Source organism: Salvia hispanica, chromosome 4, assembly GCF_029641045.1.
Source record: "Salvia hispanica isolate PSC_SH4W2 chromosome 4, Shi_PSC_v1, whole genome shotgun sequence".
NCBI lineage: Eukaryota > Viridiplantae > Streptophyta > Magnoliopsida > Lamiales > Lamiaceae > Salvia > Salvia hispanica.
This window is the reverse complement of record NC_142695.1, coordinates 49,472,511-49,488,800: the sequence shown is the minus strand read 5'-3', so window position 1 is coordinate 49,488,800 and position 16,290 is coordinate 49,472,511. Positions and strand designations below refer to the sequence as shown.

The following is a 16,290-nucleotide window of genomic DNA, read 5'->3' as shown; positions in this document are numbered from 1 at the left end:
ATAAATTATTTTTAATTTGTTAACTAACTATATTTATGATTTTATTATTTAATTAACACATCAAAATAGCTAATATAATCTTGTTTTGGTTGTACAAAATTTGGTTGTTTATCATTACTCTTTTTTTAGCGAGCAATGATAAACAACCAAATTTTGTACAACCAAAATAAAGTTATATTAATAATTTAATGTATTAGTTATATATTGAAATTATAAATATAGTAAGTGGATAAGTTAAAAAGACTTATTAGCTTTTAACCTTATTTTTTATATTTATATTTGAATTTTCTTTTTATTATTTTTAAAATTTGAATTAAAGTATGCACTAGTTACATGTATAATTCTAAAAAAATAAAAAAATTATAAAAAATCATAAATATATAACCACAATATTATGCACTTTCCATGTACTATATATGCATCTAATATTTTAATTAAATTCATAAATAAACCTATTTTTTTTCAACTAAACAAGAATTTGGTCGTACAAAATTTGGTCACAGATTTATTACTAAAAAAAGGCTCACGTCCTAAAGAAAAGCACTATGCGTCGTCAAATCATGACACCCAAAATTCCATAATTGCATAAAAGACCCCACAATTTTTTGTCCTTTCCGACATACCACCTTGGAACTGCGTCGGATCGGGCCCTACGCCTCCACGCACCATATGTCCATATGCGAAAGAGATTTGACATTTAATAAAATTCTTAAATTGTTATTATTCCTTTTATTAAAATTTACAAAAATATTCTTTCTGGCGAGATATCGTTTGAGGTGCATATGTTTACGTGTGGCTGTATTTGAAATCTGAATATATCACCACACCAATTCAATAATGTTTCAATTAAAGAAAAATAAATTTCATATTTATCTGGCCAGAATGCAACATTTGGTTGATTACGCACTTTGAGTTTTGGTTTTATTTAGACAATATCACTTTCTTTTCAAAAATAAAAACAAGAAAAAAAACATGTGTCGCTTGTTGTGTACTATCATAAAATTATCAAATAAGTACTATATTCGATTTCTGTATTAAGTCATGCCCCACTTGTATAGTGTATACACGTGAATAAAAGAGAGGTTTATTTCTTAAATTAAATGACGATTAGATTAGTGATTCACTGCATATTTAAATTACTTTTGTTTACATTACATCCATGCCCCGAAACTACAATATTGAAAGGTTTTATAACTTGTTTTTTGTACAATCAAAATAAGGACGATAGTGGCTATTTTTTTTTATAATGAACACGTATTTGACTTTGTTATACATAAATGTATGAAGTAAAGATTAGAACCACGTTTTTTTGTTTGGGGATCTATTGTTTTGCAAATAACATACGTCCATTTATAAAATAATTGATTAAATCAGAATGATACGTTGATGGAATTTGAACCGTAAATATATAATTTCACAAGAATTGTTTTTTAAAATAGGATGAACAATGGTTCACCATTTAGGAGCGGAGCCAGTTTGGACGGGAGCAAAGATATATATGTAGAAACACTGGCGGACCTACACTTAATGGGGGAGGGGCTTTAGCCCCTAATGAATTCATTTTTTTAATTATTTCCTACTATAAAGTTCTAAAATTTATTCATATTCTATACACTTTATTATATAAAAGCCCCTATTAATAATCTAAGTTACCTACAAATTTATTTTTAAGGTAAAATTTGAGAATTTAGCCCATACTTCCGTTTATTTCTGCGTCCGCCAGTAGAAAATTTTGATGGATTTAAGAAGGGTCATTTAGAGAATGAATAGTGCAATAATGACAACCCAAATTAAAATGACAACTTACCATCTATGGTAGATCAACTCAAATCAATTGTGTCTCACACGGCCAACTTACTTCTAAACCATTTCCCAGAACTAGAAATCACATTTTATACATAGAGATAAAAAGAAAAGCAATATGGTGAAACACCAATGAAAATAGGAATATGAGAATAGGTGTATAATTTGAAGCACCAAAGAATATAGGAATATGAAAATAGGAGTAACACCAATGAATATAGGAATATGAATAGGTGTGTATTTTGAATTTGACAAAATTGTAGGATCGATTTGACATTAACCACATGTGACGCAATGGACCACAAACTAACTAAATGAATTTGGTGCAGAATTGGGACCTTGTAATTTATTATAGGGAAATTTTCTTTCAATGTTGTCATTTTATATGATGGATGTTTCTCTTTATTTGAACACATGTGTTATTCAAAATCCGTGTGCTAAATTAATGAGGGAAAAAAATCATAGAATCCAAATCTTCCAATGGAAGATTTTTGGTATGACAACAAGCGAAATATAATATGGTTTAATTACGATTCTAAGTAGCTGGAACTGAGTCATGGTCATGTTTTCATGTGCCCATTTGATAGTTTGTTAAATTGAAATCTATGTCATCAAGTTCGTTTACTTTAAAAAAATTAATTTTATTTGTGGTTGATGATTTACGACCATCAATCTTGTTATATTTGAGATAGACTATTAGTATTTGTTTAATATGTATTGCTAATAGAAATATAAATGGAGATAATAGGTTATACATTGAGTTGATCCAAAGGTCATGAACCGATACTTGATCCATACTCATGCCTAATGACGAATCACACAGTATAATTTTGTTAATACAAAATTAGAAATATACTTAATATTTTTTACAATCTCATTATATATGCAAATAAACAGTACTAGGGTCCAAATTAAATTATTTACATGAGAAAGATTACTTACTACTAATATTAAAATAATTTTGATGGACAAATAAAAACGTGCAAAAATAACACCTACAATTTGGTCACTCATGTCACTATTCTAAAGTAGGCCTTGAATACTCTACATAAATCTTTCTATTTGTTTATTACCAGTAATATATTTTTATTTTTGTTTGGCCGATTTCCTTTTCTTCCACTAACCAAACAAAATTTAGAAATGCCAATTTCCCAAATCAACGAGCTGTGTAAGTGGATCTCACTTTTACTTTCCTTATCCTTTTTTGTCAGATTGGTTGATAATAAAAATATAGCATAAAGGAAAAAACATATCATCGTTGCAAGGCAAAATTTGAGAAAGAGGAAATGTGATTGCTTAGGGAAACTTATCATCTAGAAAGCTACTAATCAATCACAACACAAGTTTGCTTCAACATTACTACTGAAATTTGGAGATCATCCAAATATCAACCATCTGCTAGGGAAATACTATGTGTAGCATCTAAATACATAGTGAGACGAAGCATTAGTTCTTGATGATCTAATATATGGAGCATTGGGACATCGGAGAAGAGGCGGCAGGCGGTGCCACGGCGGAACATTTTATATTTATATCAATGGGCCTTTGTTACAACAGTTATATTTTTTGTTTTATTATTATATACTCCATTTTCTTAAAGTTTATTTAATACTAGTAGTACAATTATTAACAAAAATTATTGTTTTACTTGCAGACACTTTTAATTAACTCATGCTCATGTACAGTAAGTAATAGTGTTGTAGTGTAGCACCTGTAGTTGTTTCTCAATACCAAAGTTGACTCATCTCACTACAAAAAATGCGCTCGTTTGCTAGCACCATTGTGCTCGCAAAAAGCTTATAATTGTGCTAGCACCTTTCTAGCACATTGTGTGCTGGATACAACACTCTGTCGCAAACTTGTGACGACTTTTGCGAGCACATGTTCGTTTGCGAGCACCATTGTGCTAGAAATAAGGCGAAGTCCGGCCTTGCTACACTGTGCTCGCAAATTTGCGAGTACCTCCATTGTGCTCGCAAATTTGCGAGTTGCCTCCATTGTGCTAGCAAAGTTGTGAGTACTATTGTGCTAGCAAATTTGCGGACCTGTATTTGGAATTTCGACTCATTTGCTAGCACAAAAGTGCTAGCAAATAAATTCTGGATAATTTACAAATTATAAATTCTAATATTATTTTTTTCACAAATTATTTTCTGGATAATTTATTAAATAAAACATAATAAAATGAAATAAAAAATAACAAAAGCTCAAATTTTACATAAAAGTAATAATATTGTTTTACACTTTTAGTTTATAAGACTAAACCTATTTTTGACTTCTCATTTGCTTAACTTGTTCACTAAGGTACATCGTTTGTTCTAACATCCTCTCATTCTTTCAATCAAAATCCGAGTGCATCTCCTCATTTTGCCTTTCTATCTCAGTGACCAACGCCTCATGTTTCTTCTCCAAGTCCTCGCGCGACGCCTCATATTTTTTCTCCAAGTCCTCGCGCACCTCGATAGTGACTTGCTCTCGCATTGCTTGTACCCGTAATTCATCTGCCTTCGCACTAACTTTCTCCTTTAAACAAGCAAAGACATAGTAGTAAGTATTCTAAATTAGCAAACAAATCAATTTAGAAACTAAATCTAATTCTATCCATCAAGTTCTATTAAATATCAAGGAAAAATAAGATTACAGTATGTTCACACTCCCACCCTACAAGAACACCATTCTTCTATGAACATAGAAACTTACTGAAGTATCATCTATGAATTTGATCAAACAGGAATCACCATAACAGTTTCCAAATAGAGGGACTCAAACTGAACAAGTAATTACAAGGTCCAGAAATAAATATGCTTTTCCAATCCACATTGAAAATATCCTTTGATCAAACACATTTAAGTTCTGACTTTACTCAACTTCAACATATTCCAAGCAGTAGCATTAGACTATAGCATCATAACCTTACCAACAATCCTACAAGTCTAAATATTCTAGCTGAATACTTCCAAAGGCATATTCTTGTTCTCAAATCAGTTAATATAGTATAAATTTTGGGACAGCCTCTTACAATCTCACGAGTAGATGCTATGGTACAACCATATGCAAAATCATCAACAAATCAAGTATGTGCAGATTTGCATATGTCAAGAATCACAACGAATACCAACTGCCTTAGCATAGCATATATGCAAGGCAGTTTCCATTTTCTTCATTTAAAATTCAAAATGCAAGATCAAGAAATGCTTCATATCTTCTCTGATATTTGATATTAGTAAATATTCCAGCAGTTGTCACTCAAAAAATAACTGTAGACAAATAAATTAGTATGCAAATTGATATGAATATGAAATTACCATCGTTTCTATGGCGCGCTGCGAACACAACACCCCTTCTTCTGAATCTTTGCCTTTTAGCGTGTGAGTTCTTTTATAGAATTCTATAAATTCAAGGCACTTCCCATTGTTTTCTTTGGTCTGCAAACAATATTAAAAAAGTTTAACAATAATTACAAATGGTAAACAAGTTAAACTAGAAAATGCAATATTCATGAGCTCCAGCTGTCGGTTCAGCCTTTTGAAGCCGGGGGCGAGGAAGCCCAACACTGCCATGCGAAGAAACGTGTTCTCGCTGTTATTTGTCAAAGATGCAGTGCTAGGGCTTGCGCGTGTAAGAAGCTCCACCACTGGCAGATGGCCCCTGTAGGCCGCGATATTTAAGGCCGTGTTGCCTCTGTTGTCCACAGACTCGATCATCACCTCATACGAGGATATTAAATGCCTAACTACCTGCATTGTAGAACCGCCAAACACTTACTCTACATGATAACTTCACAGCACACCTATACTAAACAATCACTAGAAATAAGCATCTTTGAATTCAATCCACATTAAACTAAACAGCACCAGCATGTAAAACAGAGAAGCATAAATTTTTTCCCAATCATTAATCATTCAAGTACTAAAACAGACACACTCAATCAATAAAGAGAAACAACAAATGAAAATCTCATCAATCTCACCTCAAGCTGCCCTCTCCCAGTGGCAGTATGCAGAAGTGTGGAGTCTCTAACATCCCTAAAACCAAGCGTGGAGCCAAAGGACTATGGTGGATAGTACATTTTTTCAAATCTTTTCTCATTTGTCAAGCAATGGAGTAAGTGCAATATAAAAATGGGTTTGTGTGTACAGTTTGTCTGGTTACACAGAGTGGAAGATACTGCATTACCTTTGCAAGGACGAACACGGGATGCTGCTTATGATGGATCCCTCTTCCAGAAAATGGCTGATGAGAAAGCATCTAAGAAGAAAAAGTAAATATTCATTTCCATGGATGAGTAGCTTAAAACTGTAATCTTCTTTTTATTTGGTATTTCACTAGTTGTATAGAACTAGTTGTCAATCCAAGTTAGCAAAATTTCCAGAAAAAAAATGCATTTCGTGTGGCGGAGATACATAGAGATGTTGTCATATCTAATTTTTCATCAAAGCTTCATCATTAAAATCGAAGTTTTCTTACTTTTTAACATTAATATCGTTTTGCAATGCATTTTGGGAAAATATCAAAGCTTCATCATTTGCCAAAGCTAAAGGGTAAAATTATTTCCAACAGATGCAGCTGTCATCATTCAACTTCCAAAGCCACCGAACCAATACAAACAAACAATGCTACCTTGGAATATGGCCAAAACCTTTTATAAGATATGTATGACCATGATGTAAATGGAGGCAAACAAAGTCAAAAACTTATACTCCTCTTACTGTACTTATCTTGGTGAAAAGCATTTTGTTTGTTGAAAGTGCAAAAGCATGTTTAAGCATGACTAAACTATTAAAACAAATCGCATCTGGAGCACATTACAATCAGATCAAATGATTTTAAAAGACTGAGAAGCAGAAAATAAAACTGAAAGAGAACTTACGGTGTAAAATCCTCCACGAGATCTCTAGATAAAGCAGAAATCAGCCTTGCACCATATTAACTTAAGCATTATTATTAGCGGTAAGGACTGATAGGCAAATTATGCTCAGTAGACTATAAGAAACAATGAAAGCTTATTTACCATCTTCATCTCATAAGTTTGCCTTAAGATATGTGTTACATATTTGATCAATAACAGAATCATCAACTGCGTTGCAACTTAATTCACATTAAACAACATATCTATAAAGCTAAACAGAAGCAGCTCAATCTGTAACACAATGATGCAGATTGTGAATCTATCAGAACACAAATCTATCACATTCAAAAGACCTAAATCTATCAGAAAACAAATCATCAAACATTCTAAATTGCAAAGTAAATTAATCAATCAAATATGAATTTCTGTGAATTGGAACAAACATGCATCAGCAGGAAACAAAAAAATTGTAAGCAAATTGATTTTACAGATAAATAATGGAAATTAGAACCTCAATTGAGAGGGAGAGGCTGGTGGCGAAGCAAATAGAACAAAAAGATCTGTAGTTCCTCAATCGGTGGCTGATCACTGAAATTTGTGCAGTTTGTTCCTCGATCGGTTTGTTCCAGCAGTTTGTAAATAATCACTGAAATGAGAAGGGAGAATTGGTCGGTGGCTGATCGGTGGTGGTTGTGGCGGGCGGCGGAGATGGGAGAAATGAGAATTAGGGGAGAAGAATCAGTGCCGGCGAGAATTTAGGTCCTTCTAAAAAAGCAAAATGTAATTAAGTTAGACAAATTAAACAAAAATGAAAATTTGGAAATGGAGAAAAATGAGAATGAAGAACTAAAGATTTTGCTGACACATCTACTTTGTGCTCGCAAATTTGTTAGCACATTTCCTTCCACTCGCAAATTTGCTAGCACTTTTACTACCACTCGCAAAACTTCGGAGGGAAAACGATCCTTTTACATGAAAAATATTTGCTAGTACATACGAGTGCTCGCAAACTGAAGAAAATTTGACTAGTGGGTAAATTTTCTAGCATCAGTTGCTCATAATTTTTCTAGCACATAGCAGTGCTAGAAATGCCACTCGATATTTCGAAACATGGTCGTTTTTCCCATTTGTGCTCACTAATGTGCTAGAAAATACCCCCTCCGTCCCATTAGAAATGAAACGTTTTCCTTTTTGGTCTGTCCTATTAAAAATGAAATGTTTCTAAAAATGGAAACAATACTTTCTCTACTTTTTCTTCTCTCTTCACTAACTCACAAAACAACACTACATAAAATCGTGTGCCGAAAAGCAAACGTTGCATATTTCTTAATTTGCGAGCACGTCCTTGTGCTAGAAAATATTTGGTAGCAAAGAACACTTTTTTTTTAGTGTCTCATAAAATGATTATGTAACAAACCTCAGAATAATTTTGGGGAAAATGATTAAGATAAAATCCCCATTTTTTGCATATCGAATTGGATTAACCAGTTTGAACGATTTGCCTGATAAGAAATTGTGCCGGGCCCAGTTTATCAAAAAAAATCTTTTTAGTTCAACCATTTTGAAGTGGTAAAACTCGATGCTCAATCTGAAAACTACGAAAGCAATTTTAGAATGTCTAAGACCAATATCATAAAATCGTCATATGTTTAGATACCTAGAATCACCCAATTTAAAATCACACAGTCTACAATACCTAATTATGATTAGGAAAAATATAATGAAACGACCTACCTAAGTATATGATTATTTATAAATCAAATGATATGATCTATATATACAATAATATTAATAATAATGATATTGATAATATTTATTGCAATTTTTTACATTGGATTATATATTAATCAAATGTTAAAAAAGAGTTGCAAATATTTAGTATCTGATTTTGGATTATATGGCTGAAATTAATAAATAATTAACATGCAAGGTGTACATAGAATAATCAAATTTAAAAACACGCAGTCACCAAATTATGATTACGAAATGTATAATCACACGATCTATACAATGATATCATAATTTATGAATCAAATTACGTTACTACGATATAATCTATACTATACAAGCTGACAATACAATAATATTAATAATAGTGATATTCCTTATCAATTTATTCAATCTTAAGATGAATTAAAATCTCCAATTCTACGATTAATCAATAGTAAACTACATAAATGGTACTTGAATTTTTAACTGAGCATAAACACTACTTGAACTTTAAAAATGTAATGTGAGGTCCCTGAACTTAGAGTATAGTCACATCCATACTACTTTTTCATTATTTGGCCTAATTTTTGAACAAGAGTGCCCCCAATAAATGGATGTCATTTTTGGGCTTTCATATAATTGGGGTATCTGAGTATTGAGTATGATATTTTCTCCATTTTTATCTAATATTGGGTATGATATTCTTCTATAGTTTGATTACCTTTGAAATAATATTTTTCACTTCACTTTTTCAATCCATTTGTCAAATCCTTTTTCCCTCTCTTTCTTTTAAAATTTTAGAAAGTAAAAAACTAAAGTAAAATATATTGTGAAATTCTGAAATATATTAATTATTATAAAAATTCAATTGAAAATAAGACTCACTCTTATTTTCAAAATTCAATACACTAGGATTTGGAAGATAAAAAAAATCCAATCATCTCTTATCTATTATAAATCATAGTCAAAACTCTAAATTTATGACTATGCCATCGCCATGCAGTTGTTTTTCTAGAGAGATGAGAGGTATTATCAGCCTGATTTCTTCTTTTTTTGAAATGTTTAATCATTTGTTAGCTATAGTACTATCTTTTCTTACTTAATTACTGTATTTTGTTTTCTGTTGTCATACGCATATACTCTATAATAAAAAGTTACAAATTGATTTGGACTATTTCTTAAATATAAATGCTAAATGCTGAACTCATCAAATATATATATTATACGTTGTTTTTTATACAGTAATAAAATTCTGATTTAATTGTGTGCAGAAAGTATGATGATAGATGATGAAAATAAAAAGGTTGCGAAATGTAGAGATGATGATAGGATAAGCAATTTGCCTGATGATATTTTAGTGGACATACTATCCTTGTTACCAACGAAGGAAGCTGCGCAGACGAGCTTGATTTCTCGAAAATGGATAGATTTGTGGAAATACACAAGTAAACTCACATTCAAACTAATAAAGAAGCGCAACAAACATAATTTATCCGAATACTTGAGAATGGCCCGCAAACCAAATCCCAACGAGATGGAATCAAATATAAATTTCGTAAACACAATTCTTGAATCGCACAAAGCCCCAACTTTGAAAGAATTCATGGTCGAGTTGGCTTTAATTAAATCTAAGCAACACCATGTGATTAAATGGCTTGAATATGAGTTTATGAAAGGAGTTGAGAGGATGGACTTAAACTTGGGTTTCGGTGTAACATCCTATGATAGAAATGTTGATTGTAGTGATTATCCGGTGTTTGATGAAAAGATGGCTCGAAGCATAACAAGGAGCAGTAGTTTCGAATCATGCCTCAAAGTGTTTTGTTTGAGATGTGTTGAAGTGAATGGTGATGCTATTGCTTTGTTGGTGCGTCATTGCAAGTTGTTGGAGAGATTGATGATTTACCGCTCAAATAGAAGGTTTTTTTTTTTTTCACTTATTAATTTTGTTGATTACCTAATAATATATCAACTAATTAACTATTGTGTCTCTGCTAGGTCCGATGTGGAGATTGGTGGGACGTCACTGAAGCATTTGGATTTGCGGTCACGCGAGATTAACCATATTGAGGAAAATTACAATATTAGAGTTTGTGCTCCAAATCTTACTTGGCTGACGGTGGATCAAAATTCGGGAAGGGTGTTGCTTGAAAATGTCCCAAACCTTGTCCACATGAATTTCTACTGTAGACCTAGACATGGAGATTCAATGTTCCATTTTGCCAACGCAGCCGCACAACTCCAAACTCTCATCATTCACATATCTGATCCTATGGTAATTACTTTTAGCTTTAATATAATCATCACCTTTTATTTTCTTATTAGTAGTACTTCTAATATATATGGTGATGGTAGGTGAGGTTTACGGTCCCTGAGATGCCTAAACTGAAGAAGTTGGTGATCTACGTTCGTACAAATGTTTATTCATTTGTTCCCCTACAGGTGCCTCAGTTTTTATCTGCTTCTCCTTGTCTAGAAGAGCTCAAAATAGAGGTTAATTGATGAATTCAACTAATTAATTAATTAATAGCTGAGTACTCAGCTCTACTTATTTTTGTGATTGAATTATATAATGATGCAGATTAGCGAGATTTTATTCGGGAGCATTTCCACAATTTGCATCAACCCCAGATATTTTTGAAATTCCAAAAGTTGGTGAGGGATGTGGACACAAGCAGCTCAAGGTTTTTGTGTTATCAGGGTATTGTGGAGTGGAAAAAATAGAAGAGTTCGAATTTGGGCATTGTAAAACTAGTTTGGAATTGGTGAGGTATATTGTGGAGAATAGTGTGAGACTTGAAGAAATTGTGCTTGGTCAATGTGATCGAATTGGATTGGTAAGAGATATTGTTGATTATGGAGATGAACCTCTCCACAATTACTTCATCAAACCAGCAATTGATCATTATAGATTTGCGGCTACACCTGACCAGCGACAGGCTTTTCAAAGACAGATGCAACAGGAACATATACCACCACACATTAAATTGAGTCTTGTTTACGATGGTGCAACTGCGCCGCGAAACTAGGACGTCTAAGATAGGGATATGGATTAGCTCCAATCCATTTCATATGTTATGTTCTAATTTATTTTATGTTGCATTTATTTTATTAAAATGAATTGAGGAGATAAACCATCCTTGCATATATTAATCCCAAATTAAGATCATGAAGATCATTCATATTTCATAGACATATAGTAAATCATAAGTAAAAAAATAATCGAAGCATTAAGATAAGAATATAATCATGCATACCTGATATGATGAGACTATCTATAACTCACTGCTGCCAACTTCCAAGAAAAACATGATTGCCAATTCATACGACATCAATGTCACAAAGGGAAGTATAACTGTGAAATGTAGATGAAGAACACAACCAATAGATAAATTAAACCAATTGAGAGAGCAAGTGAATTCAAGAAATTAGAAAGAGCAATCCAAGAACACAAATCTTATGTGGTTTGGTGCAGAGAAATGCATCCACGGGAAAGGAAGAATTTGATGTTATTGATATCAGCTACTAGCAGTTACAACTCATAACCGAGCTTTACACTCCACAACAAATGTGAAAGATCACCTTTACAACTTACAAAATCTCAATTGAAGTAAAGAAAACTTTGTCCCTTTGTAAGTGTTTACAAAAATTCTATATATATGAAGAAACTAACCATCTAATCTTGATATATAGTCAGTATATATAGCTGCTCCACACCGTGCAATCTATCAACCACAAAACGATATACAATATCTAACAATAATCGATCTGAAACAGACTTGCGACTCGCTAGGCTAGTTTGCAAATATCTTCATACTTGAGAACTCTTCCATCGTATAAATATCCCCTTGTCAATGCACAAAATCTTTCATTCCATTCATTATCTATATGGGGAAGCATCGCCTCCAGATCAATCCTCAAGACATGCTTATTCTCAATCACCTTATGCACGAATCCCTTCTGCTTGTATTGTAATACCCCTTTTCCACCAAAGCTTTACTCTTCCTCCTTCATCAACTCATCCAAAACCGATGAATTTTCACTCGAACCCTCGCCCCTTCCCCTCTCTGTTTACCACTACTAACCACATCGAACAACAATCTAGTATTATTTCCCATTCATCTTCGCCCTACCCTCCTCATCACCCTCGATTTAGACATTCCCTCTTCTTCCCCACCCTTGTCGCTCAATTTGCTTCTGAATCTCCCTCTCCATCTTCTCCTCCTCTTCCATATCTTCCTTAACCCGCTTATTCTTCATCCTCTCTTTAAACAGAGTCTATGAATCGCGATCGAACCAGCCTTTGGGGGTTTCCTCTACCTTGCACTTGCCGCTCTACCCCAAATGCTTGAAGAACTCTGTCAACGTGTGGAATTCATGTGGACGTGATTGCGATCGGCGATATACTCGTTGTAGACGACGGTGGCGGTGATACAGATGAAGTGGTGGCTCCGCTTCATTTGCTCTCGCCGCTGATGATTCGGGTGGGGTTCTGGCCAAAGACCTGCATCTGGTGCTGGTGCGACTCACTCGCTCATGCAATGGCATTTGAATCCGTTCTCGTCGCGGCATTGCTTCAGGCACATCTGGCAGTACCATCGCAGCTTCCGCACACCTTTTCCCTTGATCCTGTTCGCGATTGCCTTTGGGTTTAGGAATTCGTTCTTCCCCATTTCATGGAATCAATTTAGGGTTTAGGGTTTAGGGTCTGGGAATTGGATTTGGGAATTGGGGGGTTCGAAATTTTATTTTTAATTTAATATTTTGGAGTAATTATTAATACTCGTTACAGTTAAATAGTATATAAATTTTCACCAAATTAATTTTTGCAGATGAAGTACTTAAAAATTATGATTCCAATTTCCAAATACACGAATTGTTTATTGTTCTCAAACTAGAGAAAATTAATCTCATCATGGTTAACTGAGTTATTATCACGAACGAAAATTAAGTTCGTAACAAAAGATAATAGAATTTCATGATAATATCACATCAACATACTCCATGTAACAATTTCTATATTGGTTATTATGTAAGCGGCGGTGATGAATTGTTAACTCATTATTTAATTGCTAATTACAACTAATTTAAGATCATGATATTTTAAAAAACTTGTGGTCTACAATTTGATACGTGTAATTTTTATTTTTATTAATTAAATAAAAAAAGATAAAAAAAAAACTAACAAATTAGGATTTTGGATGAAAATGTAAATAGTGTTTCGAAAATATCAACACAATGCTTTGAGAATGTTAACACATTGCTTATATTGACGTTCTACGTATATTATATTGACATATTTTATATACTATGTTTACATTTGTGCTGTACAAAAATTTTAAAATTTTTGAATATTTTTTCAATTTGACGTCGGAACATATGCAAGTGAGATCTCGTTATAATCATTATGTAATTATCTTTAATTTGATATATGTTGTGCGAGATAATAATTTAAATCGAGAAAGTTATATGCATTTTAAAGTTATGATATATTTTTTAAGAGTTAGTTACAACTAATTTGTTGTAAATTGACATTGATACCCTTATTGACGTTTTTTTTAATCGTATTGACATTTCGGAGTTGATGATCTAAACCCTTAATTTGAATATCTAATGACTATTATTTAGTTATATATAATTAGCAATTAAATATTGATTTAGCAATATAACACTCTCTCATACAATTAATTTCATTTATGGAGCAATTAATTCTCTGAATATTTGACGGTCATGGAGATAATTTGATATATGTTGTGCGAGAAAATAATTTAACTCGAGAAAGTTATATGCATTTTAAAGTTATGATATATTTTTTAAGAGTTAGTTACAACTAATTTGTTGTAAATTGACATTGATACCCTTATTGACGTTTTTTTTATCGTATTGACATTTCGGAGTTGATGATCTAAACCCTTAATTTGAATATCTAATGACTATTATTTAGTTATATATAGTTAGCAATTAAATATTGATTTAGCAATATAACACTCTCTCATACAATGAATTTCATTTATGGAGCAATTAATTCTCTGAATATTTGACGGTCATGGAAATATAATAGCAAAAAAAACTTATACTCCCTCCGTCCCATGTTACTTGCACTGTTGTTTCTCGGCTCGTCACAAACTCCTTACATTATATATAATTTAAATTAGAATTAATGCATTTAATTAATTGTTAGATTAAGTTAAGAGCTCCTTTATTAAGTTAAGTCTCAATACACTTAAAATTCTAATTTAGTTATAAAAAAAAAATAATCTAAATATACAACCTAAATAAAAAGTAAAAAGTGCGAGTAGCATTGAATGAATGTAGTATAATAAAATAATTGTCCCATAAAAGGGGTCCACATGTTACTAGAAAATATTCAAGAAATGCTCGACTTATTTTCACACTATGTAGGATTGAAGATTTAAATGAAACTACAATAGTAACTACATGAGTCTAAAAAAAGAAATTAAAAAAAATAGATGCATGATGTAATTTGACTCATATTGAATGCACTATATTCAATATGGACTCAGTTAAAGAAGCTGTGACTGCCCAATGTCTGCCCATTTAAGAATGCAAAAATTGAAATATTGTACTAGTAGTATTTTAAGAAATTTCATTGAAAAAAAAGTGGTGCGTTTTATGCAGGTCTCATAGCATGCTAGGTTTGTCACATGAACAATATCATTACATAGCCAGCCAGCGTGCTAAGGTTTGTGGATTTTTATGACAACATTACTAAGTATATAAATAGAGCGTTGATCTGCTGGGCGTTATATTTAAGCGCCTCCTGTAAGCGACAATGACACGGAGCCACGTCACAATTTTATTGCTATATTTTCAATATTTGTTTTTTCTCTTTCTTAATAATTATGCCCTTTCATCCAAAAGTCATATTAATCTCTACACCTTGAATGAGTATTCATCTCCGACACCGACTCCAATATCAGAATCTGAGAGCTCTCATTTATGTAACCCAAAAATGAGTGTTTAACCTTGTCATCATTAAAACTAAAAGAGATCTGCATTTTAGTTGTTCCTATCAAACAATAAAGGTTGAATGGTTGTAGAAATTTCGAAGAGATTCAGATCTGCATTTCAGGAATGAAACAGAGAATGATATATTAGAAAATTAGATTTTTTCCTCTCTTTGCCGTTATCGGCTGAGAATTGTGCACCAATAATGTATTAGAAAATGAACTCTCTCCACTCCCACAATTCTCTCTCGGCGGTTCCTCTCTCTCTCTCTCTCCTTTTTTGAGTTGGAGAAGATGAATAGCAACCTTAAAGTATTTTTTATTTTGATTTCTCCATTTTCTCCAATTGACGCTATTTTGATTTCACCAATTTATGCAATTGATGCCGATGACTCAACCGCATGTTGGCGACGGGGGTTAGGGTAGTAGTTGGGCGAGGAGAGGGCGTCGAGGTAGAGAATTTCCCTTATGGCGGTGACGACGGGTACATTGGAACTGCGCCTCATTCTCGTCCAATAGCTCAATGGATTTTAGATTTACTTATTTTAGGATTCTGGCTTTCATGTTTACTCTGATTTTAGAACTTTTGATTCTGTAATTCAACTTTAGTTCGATGCTCACTTTATCCTGATTTTAGAATTTGGTAATTCAGGATTTCAGAACTTGGTTGATTCTGAAATCTAGATTTTAGAACGTCAATCTGAGCAATGTTTCAATTTTAGTTTTTTGTGATAACAAATTAAATGTATTCGTTTTTGGGTATAGAGTTGAGAGCTCTCATACACTGATATTGGAGTTGGAGTTAGATTCAGTGTTTGGAAAGAGAAAAGAAAGTGATTCAAATGATAATAAAATTGGTGATGTGGCTCATATGTCAGCGTCGCTCACAAGAGGCGCTTAAATATGTCGCCTAAGCAGATTAACTCTCTATAAACATATAGGGAAAAGATATTCGTACAT

General features: G+C 32.7%; 2 protein-coding genes and 1 pseudogene across 10 annotated transcripts; 1 reads left to right on the top strand and 2 right to left on the bottom strand.

The window, feature by feature from the left end:
• Positions 1-4,000: 4,000 nt before the first annotated feature.
• On the bottom strand, positions 4,001-7,538 carry LOC125197191 (uncharacterized). Of its 9 annotated transcripts, none has more exons than XR_007172013.2 (5): positions 7,164-7,538; positions 6,674-6,697; positions 5,980-6,051; positions 5,109-5,540; positions 4,001-4,326 (listed from the first exon to the last, which is right to left on the bottom strand). XR_007172013.2 is itself a non-coding variant. In XM_048095902.2 (5 exons), exons 3-5 carry the CDS (start codon positions 6,049-6,051, stop codon positions 4,141-4,143), a joined length of 378 nt encoding a protein of 125 aa, XP_047951859.1. In that variant the 5' UTR covers positions 6,674-6,718; positions 7,164-7,538; the 3' UTR covers positions 4,001-4,140. The 9 variants fall into 9 exon arrangements, 2 of the variants coding, with proteins under 2 accessions (XP_047951859.1, XP_047951861.1); XR_007172008.2 differs by having other exon boundaries at positions 5,774-6,051; positions 6,674-6,718; positions 7,164-7,537; XR_007172010.2 differs by having other exon boundaries at positions 5,774-6,051; positions 7,164-7,537.
• Positions 7,539-9,869: 2,331 nt separating this feature from the next.
• On the top strand, positions 9,870-11,391 carry LOC125195313 (uncharacterized). The gene is made up of 4 exons (XM_089056819.1): positions 9,870-10,282; positions 10,361-10,637; positions 10,718-10,812; positions 10,944-11,391. Exons 1-4 carry the CDS (start codon positions 9,870-9,872, stop codon positions 11,389-11,391), a joined length of 1,233 nt encoding a protein of 410 aa, XP_088912945.1.
• Positions 11,392-11,852: 461 nt separating this feature from the next.
• On the bottom strand, positions 11,853-13,057 carry LOC125195312 (KIN17-like protein pseudogene; annotated as a pseudogene).
• Positions 13,058-16,290: the final 3,233 nt, after the last annotated feature.